General features: G+C 35.6%; 1 protein-coding gene across 2 annotated transcripts; it reads right to left on the reverse strand.

Annotated features, from left to right (window-relative positions):
- Nucleotides 1–1,033: 1,033 nt before the first annotated feature.
- rpf1 (ribosome production factor 1 homolog) lies at nucleotides 1,034–21,757 on the reverse strand. 2 transcript variants are annotated; one of them, NM_001002160.2, is given in 9 exon segments: nucleotides 1,034–1,483; nucleotides 5,931–6,057; nucleotides 6,864–7,045; nucleotides 11,064–11,146; nucleotides 11,273–11,426; nucleotides 11,529–11,624; nucleotides 11,724–11,804; nucleotides 20,825–20,881; nucleotides 21,459–21,757. In NM_001002160.2, coding segments are annotated over 9 exon segments (1,068 nt in total). In that variant the 5' UTR covers nucleotides 21,705–21,757; the 3' UTR covers nucleotides 1,034–1,441.
- Between the last annotated feature and the right edge of the window lie 343 nt (nucleotides 21,758–22,100).

Below are 22,100 nucleotides of genomic sequence, written 5' to 3' on the forward strand. Positions count from 1 at the left end.
TAGGCCAACGTAAAAAGTGCCTAGGTATTGGGTAACGAACAGTGTAAAAGCACCATTCTGTGAGAGCATTATTAGATTCATTACACTCAGAAAAGTGTGGCTGACTTAACAGCAGTGGGGGATGACAAATAAAAAATAAATAATCGAATATACAGTTTAAATTAGATTTTTCTGGTTAATACATGTTAAAAATTCTAATACTTTTTCTGGTGTCACTTGTTAAAAATGTCCTTAAGAGAGTTCTCATTATAAAAAGTCTTTCTGGAGTCATTAAAAGCAGGGCAGTCCAGTAAAATGTGTTTTACAGTCCATGGAGTTTTACAGAGCAAACATTGGGTAGGGTCTTCATCTTTGAGTAAAAAGTTATGTGTTAATCTTGTATGTCCAATACGTCATCTGGTAAAAAATTACTTGATCAGCTCGTTTCTTAAAATGTCTTATACCTCTGTGTGTAATTTCAGGCTTGATTTCGTGTAATTTATTGTTTTCCAGAGTATCCCACTCCTCTTGCCACTTGTTTAAAATATAATTGTTAATAAAAGGTCTCATCTCTGATGGAGAAGTTTGACATTTGTTCACAGCTTGTTTTAAAGCAGCTTTAGCAGCTGTATCATCTCGTTCATTCCCTGAAAGTCCAACATGTCCAGGTATCCAGCAAAAAATGATATGGTAAAGTTTGTTTTGTAGGTGGTGAACTTTAGTTAAAATATTTTCAAGCAAGGGATGATCACTCTTTGAAGATTCCATCTGTTGAAGACATGATTTAGAGTCTAAAAATAATGTTTTTCTTTTGTTGTGTACTTTTTTATAAACTCTAATGATAAAAGTAGTGAGCGGGCTTGAGCTGTGAATATGGAGCATTCTTTTGGCAGCCTGATTCCATGACTTTGTTCCCCTGTCACCATTGCTGCTGCTACATTACTTTCCATCTTTGAGCCATCTGTGAAGATTGTTAAGTGTTGAGATCTTTTCCCCTACTAAGTTTATTCTAAAATGGAAATTCTTGAATCACAATGACCAGAGAAATTCTTTTCATTCAAATTTCTTTAATTAAAATATCAGACGTCCACAATGAGTCTTTAGGTCTTTTAAAGTTGAGTTACATTTTTGCACATTTTAAAGCATTTTGGTAAATGGTGAGAACAAATCTTGCCTAAAACTTCACCTAAACACACAACAATTCGCATTTTTAACCTTTTCAACAGCCCTTTTTTTTTTTTTTTCAAAATTTTAGCAAGAAAATACAATGAGGAAAATAAATGTCTTTCATTTATCATGCCTCAAAACAAAGCAAGCACAAATTTTGTACAGCCAGACTATAAATGTATGCATAAATTGCAAGACTGTGAAACAGAAACTACAGAGCTGAAGTTTCAATTCAAGTTATTTTTATACATTTATGAAACCTCTACACAGTTGACCATTGTTGCCCGTATTTTCCTCAGAGATGGAATTTTCTTCTGCTGGAGTCCATCTCATGGCGCTGAAACATAACGCAGAAGTTAACAATGCATGACTAACACATAGTATAAATTACTGACAAATAATAATCATTACATAACCAATGCAGGGCTACGGATTTGGACAGGTTACTTTAACACTTGTAAAGTACATGTTGTTATCTGCCAGTGCAACTGCATTTGTTAGCGGTGGCTGAAACCAATAGCTATGTTTCTAATATATTGAATTTAACTGAAGTATCCCATAAAACATCTGCAACGTCAAAAAGAACTAAATCGTCACTTGATGAGAAACAGGTACAAAATATCAAAAAGAAAAATAAAATTTTCAAAGGTAGGATAAGCCACTGTGGCAAATTTTTAAAAATATAATACATTTCTTGCATCTCAGAAGACAAAACACAGTGAACTCGCAGAGGCTTTTGAAGGCTTGAGACCACTTTTTGGGAGTGCAGTAGCTCAACGCAGTTCTGGGAGGTAATAATATCAAACCCCTTTTTTTTAGATTGACCAAAACAGCATTTCAGATCAATGCTTCACAGAAGTTTGAAATATAGTTGCAGTGGTAGCCGGATTAAAACACCTTTTACCCAGAGCACATAAATGACCAACTACAGGCGACAAACAAAAAATAATGTGATTTTTACAGAATTTTTTTTTTTTTATTGTTACTCTCTCAAGTTCAGGTTGCTTTATTGGCGTGACATTTTGTACAGTATGGCCAAAGCATTTTAGATATGTATAAAATATGTAATATATAAACATCATCAAATTAATAAAATATACTGCAAATAAGAAAAAAGGACTGAAAACAGAAATAAAAACAGACAGTATCTCTATAAATCACAAGAGTAAAAAATGTAAACCATTTAAGACAAATGAGTTAATTAACCATTTCTAACGGTATACAAATATTTTGCTGCCAGTGTAGATACCATTTTGTCCTCTGAGTATATAGTGACGTTTTGAGTCATTTATATAACAGTGTTGGGTAAATTAAAAAAAATAATAGATTACTAAAATAAAAATTACTACTGTAAAAATGTAATCATCACTAATTACTTTATGTAAAATGTAATCAGAATACTAATTACTTTACTTTGAAGTTACTTTTAAAACATAAATATACCTATAAAAACACAAAATAAACTGCAGCACTTTCAGTACTTTAATATTCACTGAAAAACATTACAATGGGTTGATCACAGCAGCTTAACATATTTAAATTACTTAAAGAGTTCGGCCTAAACCGGTTTGTCTTTTTTTTTTAAACACAGAAGGAGGAAACTGGATACCTGTAGCCACGGACATCCATAGTATGAAAAAGTACTTTTGTGTTTGTCTGAGGTAATTAGTCTACCTAAATGTGTATATTCCAAAGTATGAAGCTGATCGATTAGTTCTTGTCGCGTGACTCACATTTCCCAGGCGCACCAGTTGAAACACACAATTGACCCTTCGCTAAGCCACACCAAAAAACCGCCACCCACCAATCATGGCAAAACAACCGTAGCTACGCGCAGGTGGCCCGTCAAGCTTGAGCGTGTACTCATACTAAAAGTGTTGATACTATGATGTTAACAAATATTACAGAAAATCTAACCTTCTCACCTTAAACTACTGTCAACTAGGCTTGCCACGATAGATGGTGCTGACATCACTTTTCCACCGTGACACCGCCCCCACATTTGTTTTTTTAAAGTATTTTTTTTTTAATATTTATTTGAATTAAATAGAATATATAATTCTAAATAATTTACTAAATGAGAGAAATTATTTAAGACGAGAGCATGCACTATAATTATAATCTGAAGATAGCTAAAATGCATTTTATTTCATTATCACGTGAGGAGAATGAAAGGAGTCGAATTTACAGAAAGAGAATGGCGGACGATTTAGTGTCAAAAAAAGCGCCTGTTTAGTGTCAAAAAAACTGCCTGTTTGTCAATATTTTGGGTTCAAACCAAATGCAAAAACAGAAAACATTAATGAGGCAATCTGAAAACTTTGTCTGACAAAGATGGCAGCATCTGGAGGAAACGCAACTAATTTATACATTAAAAAAAGTTAATTTAGATGAGCCAGTATTTTAAAAATTGCAGTAAAGTAACTGTGATGTGCAGCCACACATTGAATCTGAGGTCTGATCTCATCTCCCTCTTACACTGTCATTCAGACATTGATACAGAAACCAAGTCGCAAAACTGATGCTGGTACCAGCTGACAGGTAGAATAGCAGAAGCCTTTGCAAAATCTGTCAAAATACAGCACTGAAATTAACAGGCATAAACGTCTGAGCCAGAAAGTCTATCTGTAGGATATCTGTCAAAACGCAATCAGAGCCAATGTTATGTAGAAGTTGTGTCGCCTAATAATTATTTTAATTCTAATAAAATGAAAACCAAAATAAACAATTCATTGCATTTTTTGCTTGATAAAAAATATACGGAAACAAACAAAATCAAAAGGTGGCTAGTTTGTATTAATGTCTTTTAATATTAATAAAAATATGCTTAGCCACCAATAGGCAAGCCATTCAAAAATATAATAATTATATTTTTATTATAATTATAAATATAATAATTATATAATATAATAATTTTACTGTGTACTGGGTCATAGTCTCTATTTTAAAATAAAAACTAAATGTTGCATGTCTCACTGTCATTTAAAATATGCAATTCATAACACCAGGGGCCTCATGTATCAACGCTGCGTACGCACAAAAACTTTGCGTACGCCAGGTTTCACGCTCAGTATCGCTCACGTTTGGATTTACTAACAATGAACTGAACGTGGGAATGTGCGCAGCTTCACGGCAGCTTTCTGGCAGGCGTACGCACTTTTTTTGTGCGTGTCTGTTTTATTTCCATTGGCGACTCCTAGAGGCAGTTGTGTTAAATTCTTCTCTACAAAGTGTCTGAGCCTTGCAATGGCAGCTGTATGAGACGGGTTCATCTAGCAGGTATGTAAGGTTTCCATACCATACAGTTGACCAGCTAAACATTAAAGCACAATTTGCAGCAGTCGCCTGTTTTCCCAATGTAATCTGAGCGATCTACCGCACGCACATTGCTATAAAGACACTATCTGAAGATGAATTTGCATGCGTGAATCAGAAACATTTCCATTCAATAAATGTGCAAATAAAATATGATGCTTAATGATATGAACTTATTGATGATTCCTACTTGTCTTTCTCGTGATAAATAGTTGGCAAAATCTGATATGTAGCGGGGGAAAAAACAAGAAAGAGTTCATCAGACGCTGGATTCGAACCGAGTTCATGCTCGTACGTGTCAAATCATGATCACATGCGTCTTACGAGTAGCGCCACTGAGACTATTATGCGTCCTGCAACATTTTACAGATATAAACCACACTATTTCTTTTGTTAATGCACTCAGTGCGATGTTCAGACCCAACTGTGTTAACCGCATCAGCTAAACTCTCCCACTCTATTTTTTTCTTTTGTTGTTAATTCCGGAGAACAAACTTGCAAATAACACCGCTTTTCTCCGGTCTACCTCCGAAAGCAGCACCTCCAATTCACATTCTGTTCAAAGTTTCTCTTTTTGCTTGCTTTTGCCATTGCTTTTTCGTCGGGTTTTGCCATTAGCATAGTCATTAGCATATTCATACGGGGGAGGAGGCAGGGAGGGGTTTTGTGCTCGTGCATGTTGCGCTCAGTTTCACGTTCATTCAGATGTACAAAAGAATATGCGTGAGATTTGGCGTACGCAGTGTTTCATACATCTGAATTTTTTTCTGCGTACGCACAAAGCTGTAAATGTGCGTAAGCAAAAAAAAATTCAGATGTATGAAACACTGCGTACGCCGAATCTCACGCATATTCTTTTGTTTAATGTTTTAGTAAGATTTCCACGGAAGTCTTCGTACATGAGGCCCCAGGACTTGGTCAATAGACATACTGCGCACCACGTTATTAAACTCCAATATCTCTAAGGGAGATTATGTTACCCGATAGCCTAAATTATCTTGAGAGATTTTACAAATAAAAGGTATTTTAAAAAGGAACAACATGCAAATAAATAAAACTAATCCCCTGGGGTTCAGCACTTGTCATCTTGTCAATGTGCTGTGTAGTGTGTATAGCGCCCATATGCAGCGTGTGTTGGCAATTCCCAAAAAGTATAATACGCATGCATTTATAAGCTATTTAAAAGCAGGGAAGAGAGGAAACCCCCACCCCCACGGTGATACCAGTATTATCGGTGTTGTCACATGTCGATTAACCGGTGGGAAAATTTCCTCATCGTCACAACTCTACTGTCAAGTGTATTTTTAGACAAAAAATCAAATGTTTTTAATATACTACAACTACAGCAAAACCAAATCAGTGTTGGTGCAAGCATCTGTAGAAAATAAAGACACCGAATGTAGATACTCTCAAAATGTTCATAGCCCTTAATAAAGTCTTAAAAGTAAGATTAGGGATTCAGAACTGACCTTGTGAACCCACTCGTATTCCCCAAATTTTGAGTCAAAGGTTCCCTTCTGTAAGGAGCGGAGTTTAAGTGTGAAGCGAGGTCCTAGTTCTTGTATACCCACTTTCTTTTCATTCTTGAATATATACCTAATGGATGAAGAAGTTTATTTAGTCACGTAGAAACACATTTCACCCAGTTCAAATATTATTAAATGCTAAATATAAGCACATAAACAGAATAATTGGTCACACTTGGCAATGGGGATAATTTAATGTTATTAAATATAACTCAATATAATTCATTAAATCCGAATAAACAATACTTGCACTGCATTCAATGATAGTTTACTAGTGCATTATTAAAGTCCTAATTTAACTTTTTAACATTAGTTAATGCACAGAGTTAACATGATTTAACAACTAACGACAGTACTTTCATTAAATAACTTAAAAAACAAAAAACTATTAATGCTGTAAAAAAGTATTAATAATTTTTTCCTGTATAAAAATATGATAACATGTTAGCTTAAAGTGACAATTCACACCATTTGCTAGAGGCTTATTACCAGCCTATTATTAGGATATTAACTGTGTAATAGCACTCATAAAAGTAAGATTTTATTTTACATCCCTATTACTAGCTAATTCATAAAGCCAACAACAACCTTGCTAACTATTATTAAACAGCTAATTAGTAGTTTATGAAGCTAAAAGTCCCAGCTAATAGTTTGTTAATAGCGCAAATTGTACATTAAGATAAAGAGTGGCCTAAAATACATTAAATAATAGAACCATTACAAATGGCCTGAAAATTATTTAAATGTAAAACAAAATGATTCTTAACATGAGAGTTAAATCTGTTTCTCCACATTAAAACTAAAACTCACAAACCTTGATTTGGAATATTTTAACGTAAAAGATGAATTTCAAATACTATCCAAAATAACATTTACCTGTGAAACCTAAAAAAGATAAAGTCTCTTTGATTGTGAAATGTGGCCACTTGACGGCCCACAAACTGTGGATCATGAGGAAACAGAGCAGCAAAGAGACGGCCAATGGAGTGACCAAGTCTTGTAGTGAAGTTGTTGAGAATGACTTCTGGGGAGTGTTCTGTTGGGTTTTTACCTCTTCTCTAAAGGAAAAAAAAATAAAACAGGGAAGATTAAAGAGAGTTGACCTTTTAGAATGGTACAAAAATGCATATTGAACTCAAACTGAAATCCTAAATTTTAACAAATGCAGCAAACAAGGAGCAATACAATTTCAATCAAATAAAATAAAAAAACACTCACAAAACTAGTGCAATTTTCCCTATAAATTACTCTTAGGCTCAAATTATACAGACAAAACACTTAATTTACTATATTCATTTAATATCACAAAACATTATAAAGAAGGAATAATGTAATTTTGCTGTATGACAAAATATACGTTTTGATCAGTTTGACAGTACTGAACTTTGTGAACAATTAACTAATAAATACACGTCTAATCAAAAATATAATGAAGATGTAACAGACCATACTTCATTTATTTCTCCCTATTTTTTGTCTAATTTCCAACGTATGCAATCACATGCAAATTTATTAAAGGTGCAGTATACAAGTTTAACATCCAATGGTCGAACTAGGTGCTGCACTCCTGGATCAAAACACATGCCTGACTATCCAACTTAAAGGCTGATTTCAGTAATGGTATTAATAAAAGCAACGGGATTTTGATTTTTAATAATAAAACATTTTTGTTCCCATACGGCCTTCTCCTGGATAGCAAGATAAGGAGACGCTCTGAAATTCCTGCTCCCTGTCAAGGACACCTGTTGAACTCTACAGGCTTACACACATACACAGCTACGAATAGGCAATCCCTCCCTGTCCCCTCATCCAACGCCTTCATGTGCTTTCACCCACTGGAGGGGTAGGCGGGTCTGTGACCAGCGCCTCCATGGCTACAGGACCAGACAGGGCTGTGACGCTCACCTTGATAACCACGTCACCGCGGTGGTCAGTTGCCACATCGGTTGTTCATTGCCACCGGCGGTAGTACGCACTTTATGCACTTTACGTAATACACACTTTACATCACGCACTTTAAAACACAAATTACCGTTATGTTGCCAAGGATTACATTTCTGTTAGAATATAACATTAGGCGCGATTCAGCAAGTTCAAGTTCAACCATAAATTTTGTTAGAAAAAAAAAATCTCACATCTGGAAACATTTTGGATTTGTGCCGACCGAGAAAGGTGAACCAATTAATATGGATTATTTTTTAAAGTGTTAAAGTGTATTTTAATATTCACTGCTGAGAGTCCAAACACTAAAGAGCAAATCCATCGATACACAGCTCCACGGGTCCCGAACCATGCAAGCCAGTGGCGATAGACGGCGAGGGAAAAAAGCCACGTAGGCTAGCTAGTCAGCCGGGTATGAAGGAGGCATTTCCAAAAATGGGCAGATACAAAAGAGAAAGTGATAAATGGAAGACATTGACGAGAAATGGAGCAACATAATTGGTAACTTAAGTTAAGGGCGCACGGCTCCGCAGTGTAAAGAAACCTGCTTTCCGAGAAATGCGGGCGGCGGAACAGAAGCAAGAAACCCTCTCTCGCATGGTTGTGAAAAAGTAGCCTATCTGTGCATTTGCGCTACAAGCACACCGTGTGAATGTGTATTGCTGGAAACATTATAACCTCATTCTTCACTTAAACCGGACAAAGTCAACATGTTAGTTTTTCTGGCAAATCATTTAAAATATGAATACAAAAGAAGAGAACCTACACTGTTTTTTATAAACATCTGACTTATTTTGTTTCTAGTAGGCTAATATTTTTTTTACTTATGTTTATTAGTATTTATATTATTACTGATTAGTAAAGTGCCATTTAGGCTATTTGTGAAGATCTTAAAAATGTAACGTTTAATTGTTATTATTATTATACGGTTTCAAGCAGTTAAAGTTATTTAATATTTAACTACAATATTTATAAACAGTATTGTGTTGTTTTATTAACAAAAGGTAAAAAATGAACACATACGTTTATAGAAATGTTTTATTAATTAATATTTAATTAAGTCATAAGTTATTCCTTAAATTTTACATAAAAAGGTAAATTAACTTAGGTCGGATACGTTATTTGTTGGTGGGACGGGAGGAAAAATCACAAGAAAAAACTTGTGAAAAGGACGCAATAAAAAAATGCAAGCTCCTAATCATTCTTCACAATCGCATTCGTACATGCATAAGCCTAGGCTATATTGCGCCGACAAGAACAAGCCCTAAAACAAAGTCTAAAGAGAGAATTAAAATTAGTTAATATATTCTCCACAATGCCTTCACAATGTCGTGATCTTTTCTGAAGAACAGATAATGAATGTTATAGCCCTCTCCCGAGCCAGGTTATCATCTGCTTTTTTTCCTTCTCGCTACAAATAATACAGTATCAGCGTATGATTTCTTTCTGTTTTATTTCAAACAACATAAATGTTTAAAGTTTTGTATTGCATATATATTTTTAAAGATTATCATTCAGCCTGCCTGCAGCGCATATGGGAGGTTGATGCGGCAAATCCCCTTTACTCATGCTACCTATTTTATATGTGACACTGTAAACTTGACTTCGCAGGCTGATCATCTTTAAACTCAAAATATATTTTTAATAATAATGAGTATAATAAATTATAATATTGATTATAGTGTAGTCTACTGTGCAGTGTCCAACAAAACATTTTTATTAGGTTACTCTAATAGATCTGACCCCTAACTGAAAACGAATGTGAAAATGACAGGCAGTTACGTCACTGCAAAAATTTATTTAACAGCCAATTTCTTTTGCGTTTTTTCCCCTTTAGAGGTCAAGAGAGTTGTATTTAAAGAATTATTTAACTAAAACATGAAATGAATGCCCAGTTCTTTCCCGTGTGAGTTTAGTGTGCCTCCGCATGTGCGTTTAAAAGGCTACAGGCGCACCCTGACCTGACGTGGGGACCAGATCTCTGCACTACTGCTTTAATTTCACAATTGTCATAATTTCATTGCATTTTCATATGGTAAAATATCTAAATTTATATTCTGAAAGTAGTAGGAATGACGGGAGTGTTAGTAATTAATGACTTTCACTTTTGAGTAAACTTCTGTCATGTATTATTTTAGTATGATTGATCAACATCAATCTTTTATTATGATAAGACAGTAGAGAGTTCCGACAGGAAAGCATTGGGAGCAGAGAGAGGGGAAGAATCAGCAAAGGACCTAGAGCAGGGAATCGAACTCGGGTCACCACGAAGCTATTGGCACCGACGGCTTCATTGATTCTTAAAGGTTTGTAGGGATATAAATTTATATAATCTATATATAACTGAAAAGTTGTTTTTAGGTTGTGACGAACCTTAAAATGTCTTGGTTTCCTACACCCTGTCTGTCTCCAAAGTAATGTAAATTTTATGTTTTACAGCACAGCTGTGTATATTGTCTTTTCAAGTCTGTCCTCATGAAAAAGAAACCCTTTTGTTAATTAACTTGTGTGGTCAGTAGCTGGGCCGGTACCTAACACCTATATGCCAATTTAACCAGCTGACTCCAAAACTGAATTTGCATGCTTTGTTTAGCCATCTCTCTTCCTCCTAAAAACACAATACAGACATGACATCTCTGTCTCAAATTAGACTTGTGATAAAGCTCGCAGATTGCAGACCTCCAGTAGGCTCCTGCAGACACATGGACTTCTTGAAGACGCTGTATGACTGCAGATTAACCAACCCGTTACAATAAAGGAATTCTGCTTGTTTTCGAGTCTCCTGGACTGGGTTCTCTCTTCTCTTCTTCTTTATCATTTTTTTTTACAACAGGTTGCATTCAGTTGTCGAGATATTATGATCAACAAATGGGTAAATAATAAACCACTTGGCTAAAAGCTTCCTTTCTGCAATATTTCAAAAGTCAGTGAAAACACTACAAATATTTTGCTGAGGGATGCAAACTTCTGTGTTTGACTGAAAAAAACCTTTAATTCCTATAGCACTCTTTACATTATGTTAACGATTTTAGAAAAATGTTATATTGTGTGATAAGGACCAGACCATTGTCTTATAGATTGTTCCAAATTTCCTAGCATTCAAATTCAGAAACAACAACAAAAAATATAACTTACCTTCATTTCTTTGCGAAGGCGAACACTACTGACTTTGAAATGTGCAGTTGGCCCATCGGGAAGGTGACAAAGAACCATACCATCTGTAACACTTTAAGTGATGGAACGTATTTTAGGTAATATATCCCAATACCCCACCAAGTACAAAATACAAACATTTCTTAAGAAGATCTTAACAGTGGTAACATTGATATCTGAGAAAAGGATACTTGGCACTTTTCGGTCTTCATTAATCACCATAAGATACGTGAAACCCCTTGATATACATTGTGGAATGACTTTCTTCAGAGCCAGACCTCTTCTGTAGTACACGTATGCATGTGGGATTACTGTTGCCAATTGATCGCAAAATCTCACCGTCCTCTGAAACCAGGTACACAAATACAATATTAAATACCAATTCTGAAATGCTTATTTAGTAAAAGAATGACATAAAATATGAATGAATAATATAAATGAACTCACTCCTCTGGGCCTGTCTGAAGTGGTGATGAGAACTTTAGGATTTGTAAGCCGATTGAAGTAAGCCGAGAACTCATCAGTTCCTTCATCAAAAGCCACCTGGATTTAAAAAATAAAAAAGGGTTCAATATTGTAAATGAGGTCTAGAGAATCACCAGCAGATTTAACGGGGTTTGAGAAAAAAAATAAATAAATCACCTCCTCATCCTCTGGATTGACTGTAGTTTCATCGTATATTCTCTGGTTTTCTATTGTCTTGGGAACTTCTTTAGGTGGAGCCTGAAAGAGAGAAAACATTAAACACCATAAAGAATATATAAAAGAATATGTAAAGTATAACTATACTACACTAATAACCATACTACTACACAAAAAAAGGATGACAGTCATCTTCTTGCAGTAATGTAAAATATTTCTGATGCAATTAGGGATGCTCATAATAATCGATTTACTGTAAATCCAAAGGGTGAGTTTGTAACCTATTAATGGTATCAGTTAAATGATTAAAAAATATTATTTTATATATATTTTAGTTTGGCTGTATAAGGAGCCGATCGAATGTGCTTTTTGCATTAAGAGGGGTATCTTTTGAATAGTTTACTAACGGTTGCAAGTGTTTTGTACGCGGCTCTACTCAGAGCAGCAGTGTGTGTGTTGTCAAGACAACTTCAGAGAACTTTTAAAAGAGCATGGTTTCCGCTACATTCATTCTTTAATGGCAGGGACCAAAATGCATCCCTTCACGGCTAAATTACAGCATCCCATTGAAAACATTCAGTCATTGTTGTTGTTGTTTTTAATAGCGGATTATAATTGCACCTAAACGTATTAAAAGGTAAGAGAATTATAACAGCACAAACTTTTCTGTAACCATATAGTGCTGTGCATTATTTGTTAAACCCTTAAAGGTTACGTGCTGACTGACTGACAGGTGCATGATGCATGAGGCCAGCAAACACGACAGAGCTTTCAGTTAGGATGAACACAGCTTATAAAATTATACTTTATTTATAGATAAAGGTCTGTGGTTCTGCATATAATGACTTTACCTTGCTGGAGTTTATAGCTGTTTCACTTTACTTTAGGATGCATTAATGCCGCTCTCTAGGTCTATTGGAGAAATTCATAAATATACCTTGCAAATCTAATAATTGTTGGAGACATACTCACTACACAAACGCGCCAAATCGCATTTCAGCAGGTTTTATTTGAGAGCGCATAAGAAGATCTGCGCTTGAGCAGCGTATATTTGAGGGGGCGTGCAAGAGGTTTTGTGCACAAGCAGAACAAATCGGCACCAAGCACACTGCTATTGCACAAAAATACGATCTCAGCTTGTAATACTGCGCGCACATGACATTTCTCCATTTGTCATTGAAATAACACCATGTGTAGTTGGTAGATTTGTGTAAAAGGTCTGCTGCCACAACTGGAAAAAAATCCCAGAGGAAACACTGAAGATGTAGGAGTGATTGCTCGCTGTTTCAAGTTATCCAGAGCTGTATGACTTAACAAATCTTGAATATCACAATATTATTAAATATTACAATTTTAACAACATAGACAGAAACACTGTTGCACAATCCTTACCCAGCTGATTCAGTCGTTTCATAGGGACATAAAAAAAGAGAACCGCTGCTTTTTTCCTACACTTTTTCACTTTTTTTTTGGAATGGAAAAGTGCGTTTGCTGTGATCGGCCCCTTGTTCAACTGCACCACATATTTGTTAACTCGCGGGACGGTAATTTGTAACCACACATGCCTACAGACATATTTGCCAAAGAAGCAAAATGGAAAAAAATATTGCTGTTTGTTACAGACGAGTTGATACCAAACCAGCGCTGATGCTGACTGCCTCCTGGATCTGTGTCATAAACACAACAATAGGCTTTAGCTTTCATTTTACAGATTATAAAGCATGTATGCAAATTAATGCAATATTACATTGAAAGGTTCACAAAGCCCTTCCGTACTTTTTTGGGATTTTAACAGATTTGTGTGTATTGAGCATCAGTTAAGACAACATTAGCACCTGTCAGCTTTAATTGTAGGGTAAACTGGATAATTTGAGCTTTTGTCAGCTAATTTCATCTTCCGGGTTTAAAATGATTTTTGGGGCAGGATCAAAATCGGCAACGAATCGCAAAACTGCAAGTGCAAAGATGATGCGTTGGTCTCTCATTATTACTCATAGCGGAGTTTTCTTATCCTATGAGAAGAGCCGGCTTCTTAATTATTCATGACTGCGCCTGCTTTCCGAAGGCAAAACAGACCTGCCACTGCCAAGCTTTGAGACACGGACCCACGGCACACTGTATTAGCCGTTCATAAAGGGTCGTATGTGTTTGTTTCCATGATCCACAGGGTTTATTGGATGTTTTTCCCCGCAATGCTGTCAGGGTCGAAACAGCAAAGCTGTTTGTGTGCAGCAAGCATTTTTGTTGGGAGAGCAGTAAAAGAATTGGAGAATGACGGGCGTTGTCTTTTATCAGGAGTTTGTTCACATTTAGACACATCGCGGTGCTGCTGTGTTTGCCTAAGTCCTCTAGATTACCAAGAGGGGTAATGGTTAAAATAGGCAGGGCAAGACACCTGCTGCACTGAGTCTGCATTCAGACCTTTGATTCAGACTGGGGATTGTGGGAAAAGTCCTCATTTAAAGTGTTTATATGAACACGATTATCTTTATAATGACATACATTTTGGTTAACAAATGTAGCAGGGCATTAAATTACTGTTTATTTCATTGCATTTTAACTTTGTAAACTATAATATCATGCGTTTTCTCACGGTTTGAGTCTCATTTTTATGAGCCGACTGAAAACAGTTGACCAGTAACCGCTAATATCCGATTAACGAGTGGCGGTTGTCGGTTAGCAAAATTAACCGAAATGAGCATTCCTAGATGCAATTAAGCTGGGCAATTAAAATGATATACAACTGCGAGTAATATTTTGTCCAAATTTATGCCAGAGCTTCTTCTATTAGGAGTTTTAAATGTGAATTTGAAATCTGAACTTCTGATTTCGTGTGAAAATTAGACTTAGGGTGCTTTCACACCAACACTTTTGTTTCGGAACGTATCTCGTTTGCCCAGTTAGCACGGTTCGATTGGCATATGTGAACAGGGCAATCGCGCTCTGTTCCGCGCCAAAGTAATCGCTCCGAGATCGCTTGAATGAGGTGGTCTCAGCTCGATTGAAACGAACCCTGGAGCGGTTCGATTACAGTGAGAAAGCGATCCGATCCGAGCGCGGTTATATCACAGTGTTTTATGGATATGTAATAGGCTTACGGCTATATAAAGAGAGAATTATGAGTAGGGCGGGAAGTTTCGCGAGTCTCCGGATGCCCGCAAATGAGTGATGATCTCCCGGTAATCTCGCGTCTCCCTCCCGGTCCTCAAATAGGCATCGTCGCGCACCCTTCTCACCCCTCCCCACCGCGTCTCTCCTTAGACACGTCGCGCGCGTGCACCTTGTCAATCACCACCAAACCACCACCTCTCCTGACAGCTGAGCGGGACGCTGCAAAATAAACCCTGACACTCTGACCAATGTGAGGAGAGTTCACTCGCACGTGACTTGTTTGATCTCTTTTGGTCCGATTGGAAACTTTGCAGTGTGAAAGCGAACCACTCCAAGAGCAAAGAGCAACAATGTAACATTTATAATCTCTGTTTCGGAACAACTGAATCGATTCACAGGTGTGAAAGCACCCTTAATGTCTTGAATGGCTCTATTTGGAAAGAATAGACCCTTTTCATATATCCAGGTTTCTCAGTAGAGAAGTAATCATAGTTGGGCAAATTTAATGGCAGCTAGAAGAGAAAACAGCATCAAATTTACTGTCCTGCCCCATAGATGCTGCATTAAAAAACACCTCAGATAAGCTTTAATTTGTTTTTTGTTTTTTTGTAATTTGACGCAAAAAAAGATAATACATATATAAATACAAATACATTTATTTTTCTATTTTTTTATCAAAATAATAAAAACGTTTTAGCATTTAAGACACTGATGACCATTAAACGAGTCTTAACAGTTTTGTGAAAAAGTTCCAATCATGATTTCTAGAATGATTGGCTTAATTTTGTAGGAGAGTGCATCTGTAAAATCAAAACAAAGACATAAGTTGAATAAATAGTGCTTTTTGCTTTTCAGATTAGTACAACAGCATTCAGGTACAGAAACTGAATAATCAAACATAACACCATATAGTCTTCTGTATATGAATATAATATTCGTTAAAACTACAAACATTTTTTGCACCCAAATGCTTTAACTTGGAATGTTTAAGCAGTGAATGCATGCAAAAGCTAAACTTTTACTATGTCTCAATTTTACAATTAAATTCACAAAACACATGCATTAAAAACTGTAGTGCCTGCTTGATTATAACCACTGCTTGTCATTGAAAATCTTGTGATGTGACTACTGTAGACTTGCACAACAAGGCAATGATGCAAAACAAAATATTGTTAGTCTATTTATAGCAAGAATTTACTTTTTTTTTTTTTTTTTACAAATCATTTATAATATCTCAAAAACTCACAAAATATATATATTTTTTCATATTAATTGTAAATTAGCTTGACAAATACTGAATAACTGACTGATTTCTGTGCTAAATGTTTACACATAAATTACAGCAGGGCTCTACAGTGCAACCATTTTAGTCATATTTGCGACAAAAACTTGTGTGTGCGCGACCAAGAAAAAAATGTTAAGGCGGATGTATGCGACTGACCTGATCGAAAATTTTAAAAACTACAGCTCCCAAATTCCCTTACATATAAGTGACCCATTATGTTTTGAGCCACAACTATTACTTTGGCTCAACAAACTTAATTATAACTGTCAGATGAGCTCCGCATAAAACTCCTGATGGAGAACAAAAATCCTGATGGAGAACATTTGGGCTGCTGGTGCTTCTCTTCTGAGATTGAATGGGAGAACACAGCTGTATCTCTTCTCAACAGAAGTGAAGCTCAAGGATCAACACATTTCCCTATGCTCGAGATGACATTCATGATCATTAAGGATTAACCAATTGACGTGATCAGTTAAATGATTTAAAATCTTATTTAAGTCATATTAAACATTTTTCCAGCAAGCTATTTTTAACAGGTTTGCAATGAAATGTCAGGGCTCGAAATTTTGACCATTTTGGTCGCATATGCAGCCGAAATTTTATCTATGCGACCTCAAAATACATTTGGGAGCATTTGTGCGAGTGCATAAAATTGTTGCGTGTGACCAGTTTTTACTGCAAAATGTTTAGCACATGCACGGTTTCGGGAGACATTCACGCAGAATGCGTCTTTGCACTTGAAACGCAGTGCTCAGGAATAGTTTAAAACAGTTGTCATGTCAACTTGCTGCAGTAAACAAAGCCAAGCCCATAATGCTTGCCCGCCTTTGCGTTCTTCCTAATGGCCCACTGCTCTAGAATTGAATGCAAATGGATTGGTTAATGTCAGCTGTCAATCACAATCACTCATTCAATGCCTTCTGGCTTGGGATGACAGGGAGAGCTACTACCCCGAAAAATTGTAAAGCGGTGAAGATAAGAATGAAAATAACACTTGACAGATTTTTTTTAAGAAACCATGGCATCTAAAGTTACAAATAATGACAAATCTTTGAATATGAATATGAATGACACATTTTTGAATATGAAACAACACATATCAGGATATAAAGCACTATTTTATCTTTTATCTTTTATTTTTACTTTTATCTTTGTATTTTTATCATTTTATTTTTGTTAATTAAATTTTTTTTTTGTCTTTATATTAAACTAACAAGCTATAGACAAATTCTTGCTTGACGTTTTAGAAAATATTTGCTTAGCTACCCAGTATATATTAAAGGAGTAATCCACTATGATATCATATTTTAAACTTTAGTTGATGTGTAATGTAGCTGTGTGAACATAAACAACATCTCTGAATGTAAAAAGTTTTAAGTTCAATGCAAAGGGAGACCTTGGTTTTTACAGAGTTAGCTTAGCAAAGCCTACAATGAATGAATTTTGGAGACTACAAAAAAATACTTCCGCCCTCTGTGAGATCACACAGGTTCGTTTACTGCGCACCCACACTGCGCAGCTAAGGGCAGTGGCCTGAGGCGCTGTAACATAATAGCAGAGATAAAGCTAAAAATGCGTCTAAACACGGCTGTTTCCACAGAGCTTCGTCTGTTTCTGTATTTGGGCTTCCAAAGGACACAACACAAAGACAGAAGTGCTTACAGTTCAATATTAATTATGTTCCAGAGAACTATAAAATACACAGCAAGCATTATTTGACAAAACAGCTCCAGAATCTCTCCCAGTTCAGTGCTGGATTCGGCTAAAATTTTCTTAAAGCAGAAGCTGTGAACTACAACCTGTAAGTGTTTTTATTTGTTAAAATTGATCATGACATGTTCTGTGTCTAGCGTTAACAGTAAGCTGTGGCAACAATGTAAAAAATGGGAAATGCTGCTTTGCACCGCAAACGATTTAGCTACAAATTCATATTTATCAGTCAAACTGCAGTAAACACACACACACACTCCACCAGCACGTTCGTGTCTCTATGTGTGTGCGCGACTTCTCTATGTGCGTTTCACATCTCAGATAATAAAGTCGCAAAAGATATGTGGATGTTTCATATTACTTACACCTGCATATTCGGGATATATGTAAAAGAGAGAATAAAGAGATTTGGAGAGGGATTATTAAGTAAAGCTGGCATCAGATGATTTAGTTTTGTCTGCATCAGACCTACAGGAAAATATCAGGCTATATTTTAATAAAGTAATATATTCAATAAAAAGCTGATTATTTTACCAACAATGTCAATAAAAGCCTATTGCAGAATTCAAAGAAAAATCTTAATTTTAAAAATGAAAGGACAATATCACAACGAATGCTCAAAGAATGCTTAAACCGCAAGCTTGTTTTTAGTACGATTGTGCCATCTGTCATGTGTAGCCTACCTATAGGTCTGTTATTTTTTACTAAAGAAGATTATTATATTATTTGAGTTTAGCACCAGAGCTGTAAAAACTACTCATTTCGGCTAATTTTGCCAACAGACAACCACCGCTCGTCAACCAAATATTAACCGTTAACAGATTAATATTAAAATAATATTTATTTTTTAAAAAACTACGTGCCTATTTTGTGACGCATTAAATATTGCATTTTAAAATACTAAATTATTTTAGCGTGCAAACAGCATACAGAACAGAGCATATTCACGCACCTGCATTTCAGCAGCAAAACAAAAACAGAATAAATAAAATAAATCCTGGTCTAGATCTTTTTCAATTAAATTACTCATTTATATTGCAAAACGAAAACACTGACTGAATCCTTTTTAAGAACCGGCATATTCTGTTTGTCCAATCATGTTTTTTTCTTTCTTTAAATAAAAATATTAGGGTACCTCAAATAGATCGCTCCACAGAAAATATGCATTTAATTAAGGCTCTGCTGTTAGTTTTAAATGACAAAACCTCTGTAAACATTTTTATTAGAAGTCATTAGTTTAAAGATTATGTCTCAATTATGATTATGACTTATTTCCTGTCTCACTGGCGTTTCACTTGTTCAAGCGCTGCCTGTAATGAAAGACAATGACAATGAACCTTAAGGTTCTATGTTGACTTTTTGTAAAGTATTGGCTACTACATAGCATATAACAATTTTGTTGTTTACATATGATATTGCATTAATTTGCTTACATGTTTTTTAAGCGGTAAAATGAAAGCCTCAGTTTGGTGCAAAGTTCATATGCAAACATCAAGAAAAACTATGGATTTGTTTGATGATAGATTAGGCATGTAGGCTATTTAAAATGTTATATTATTTAAGAACTATTAATTACTGTAATTTTCCAAATGGAAAAAAAGGTTGGTTTGTTGGTTGAACACTAAATCATCGTATTTATTAAGTTTATGACGCGGCACCATGCAGCACAGAGGAGATCAGCATCAGAGTTGGTTTGTCAAACTGTGACCAGAAATATCCTTATTTCATTTTGCTTCTTTGACAACATACATCTAGGCACGTGTGGTTGCACGTCACTGTTCTGCACGCGCTTTTCAATTCCAAAAGCGGGGGCGCACCACACTGATTTATTGATGACAAGAAAAAAAGGAGTTCGGTACTCCTTTTTTATGCCACTAGGAAACGACGGAATCAACTGAGCTGTATTGTGCATGAGTTTTCCTGTCAGTGTTGTTAAAATTGCAATTTTTAATAGCATTATGATATTCAAGCTTAAAGTCATACAGCTTTGAATGACTTGAAACAGTCACAAGTCTCTCCTCCATCACTAAAAGTTCGCCGTAATTTTCTTGACAACACAAACACTGCTTTCACCTCAAAAAAAACCCAGCCCCTGCTTTCATTTGATTGAAGAAAGAAGAAGAGCGACTGAGGTAACACGTTTTTTCCACTCGAGCGCACATAGCGCGCAACAGCAAAACGTTGGTAAACCATTCAGGAGATGCACATGTCAGTCTCAATGCAAAAAGCATGTTTGCTGTGATTGGCCCCTTATGCAGCCAAACTTTGAAAACATAAAAAAAAACAATATTTTTAATTGTTTAACTGGTACCATTAATCGGATACAAACGCAATGGTTAATCGGTTATTTTAAGCATCCTTACTTGCATCCCTACTGCGCACAGTATCTGGATCGGTTACAAAAAATGGTATGGGTGCATTCCTAATAAGTATGATTTATTTCTCTTTTGGGAAACGATTTACACATTTTATTCAATGTGTAAAAGCTTAAAGATTTATTTTGATTTGAGAATTTTTTCTGCATGTCTTTTTTTATCTTCATTTTATTATAAAACATTTAAATGTTTAAAATCTGAATTGCCTTAATAAACTATTCCATGTTAACACTCAAAGGCTTTATTGTAATTTTTTTCTCAATGAACAGACAATTTACTTAACTAATAACACAAAACATAAAGCATGTATAGCTCTGGGCTCAGAAGGTTCTCAAAATATAATTTTATCCTACATATTTCAAAGGAAAACAAAGGTTTAGGTTTAGGCTGGTTGTTAAATGCACAGCTTCTCTATAAAAAGGTGAAAAAACACCTGCAAATTCTGACAAGGATCAAACCTTAGGCAGGTAAGGAAAAGTAAGGTGACACGTTACTTTCCATAAAAAGTAACTAATTAACATACTTACTTTTTATGGGGAGTAACTTATATTGTAAAGCACTACATTCAAACGTAACGTTCCCCAACACTGTTTACAACTAAAGACATATACCATACATACCTTATCACCAAGAGCTTTTCTTTCTTTTTTCTTTTTTTTCTTCAGTTCCATTCTTTTCTGAAAGACATAAATGACAGCTTTACAAACATAACATGATCTGAAAAATGTTTGACAAGTGACAGAGCTGTGAACTTTGATGTTTTAAAGCTGTGTCAACCCTAGGTGAGCTACTAAGTTATACGTACAAAAAAGTAGTGTTTGGTCTTGAGCATAGAGGTGAGCATTTCTTCCCATATAATATTGAGGTAATGTATGTATTTAATCACATATTCGAACTTTCTCTTTGACAATATAATTTCTGAAAAGTATTATTTGCAAATTATAAATAGTTAAATCATATTAGCAGCCAATGAATAACAAAATAAAACATTCTTTATAGTGCTAATGTTGTTTTGAAGTCACTAGTGGTTTTATAGTCACACATTCATTCAGTGACAACTTGTGACAAGTTCCTTATATTGTTCATAGTGCTAATGTTTCGAAGGCATATTTACATGTGATTTCTGACCGAATATTCAAAGTAACGTTAACGTTACCATGGTAAACAGCATAGGGAAAATGTTCAACTGCCGAATAGTCAAGTGTCTTGCAAGTTAGCTAGAATTTAAAACACAGCCAATATGTAGGTTATCACCTTTCTTTTCTCCTCTTTGAGTTTAAGGAACATCGTATGTCTGCGCTGCTTATTTTTGATCTCAGACACGCTGAAAGTGGGAGGAAAACACGGTCCTGAAGCTGACTTTTCTTCTTTTACTTCACACTCCGCCTGGTCCATCTCTTCCACTGGCGCTTTAACGGCTTTCATCGTTCGCTTTAGTTTTTTTGTTTTGCTCTTTTTTTTAGAAACATGTCCCGAAGATGTTGAATCTGTACAATCCATTTTCAGCTGCCACTGTCTTCACACACATGTGACAGAATCTTCACTTCCGGTACAAATGGGGATTCTTCTTTGATGTTTAACGGAGGTTGTCATCAAACTTGGTGTACTACCGCCCTCTTCTGTACTGGAGTCGGAGTGCGGACCAGATTCTATATGGGGCGTCTGCAGACTTGGATCCAGGCAGTTTTACCCTAAAATCACGCATATGGGGCGTCTGCAGACTTAAATCCAGGCAGTTTTACGACGAAGGCAGTTTTACGTCCACAGCTTTACGCCCCTGTTGTTCCTAATGCGTTCAGTAGAGGGGATGAAAGATACATGACCACATAATACATTTGAAGTCAACGCTCCCAGATTATAAAATGTCCTGTTAATAAATATATATAATTTTAATTA

Source organism: Danio rerio, chromosome 11 (assembly GCF_049306965.1).
Source record: "Danio rerio strain Tuebingen ecotype United States chromosome 11, GRCz12tu, whole genome shotgun sequence".
NCBI lineage: Eukaryota > Metazoa > Chordata > Actinopteri > Cypriniformes > Danionidae > Danio > Danio rerio.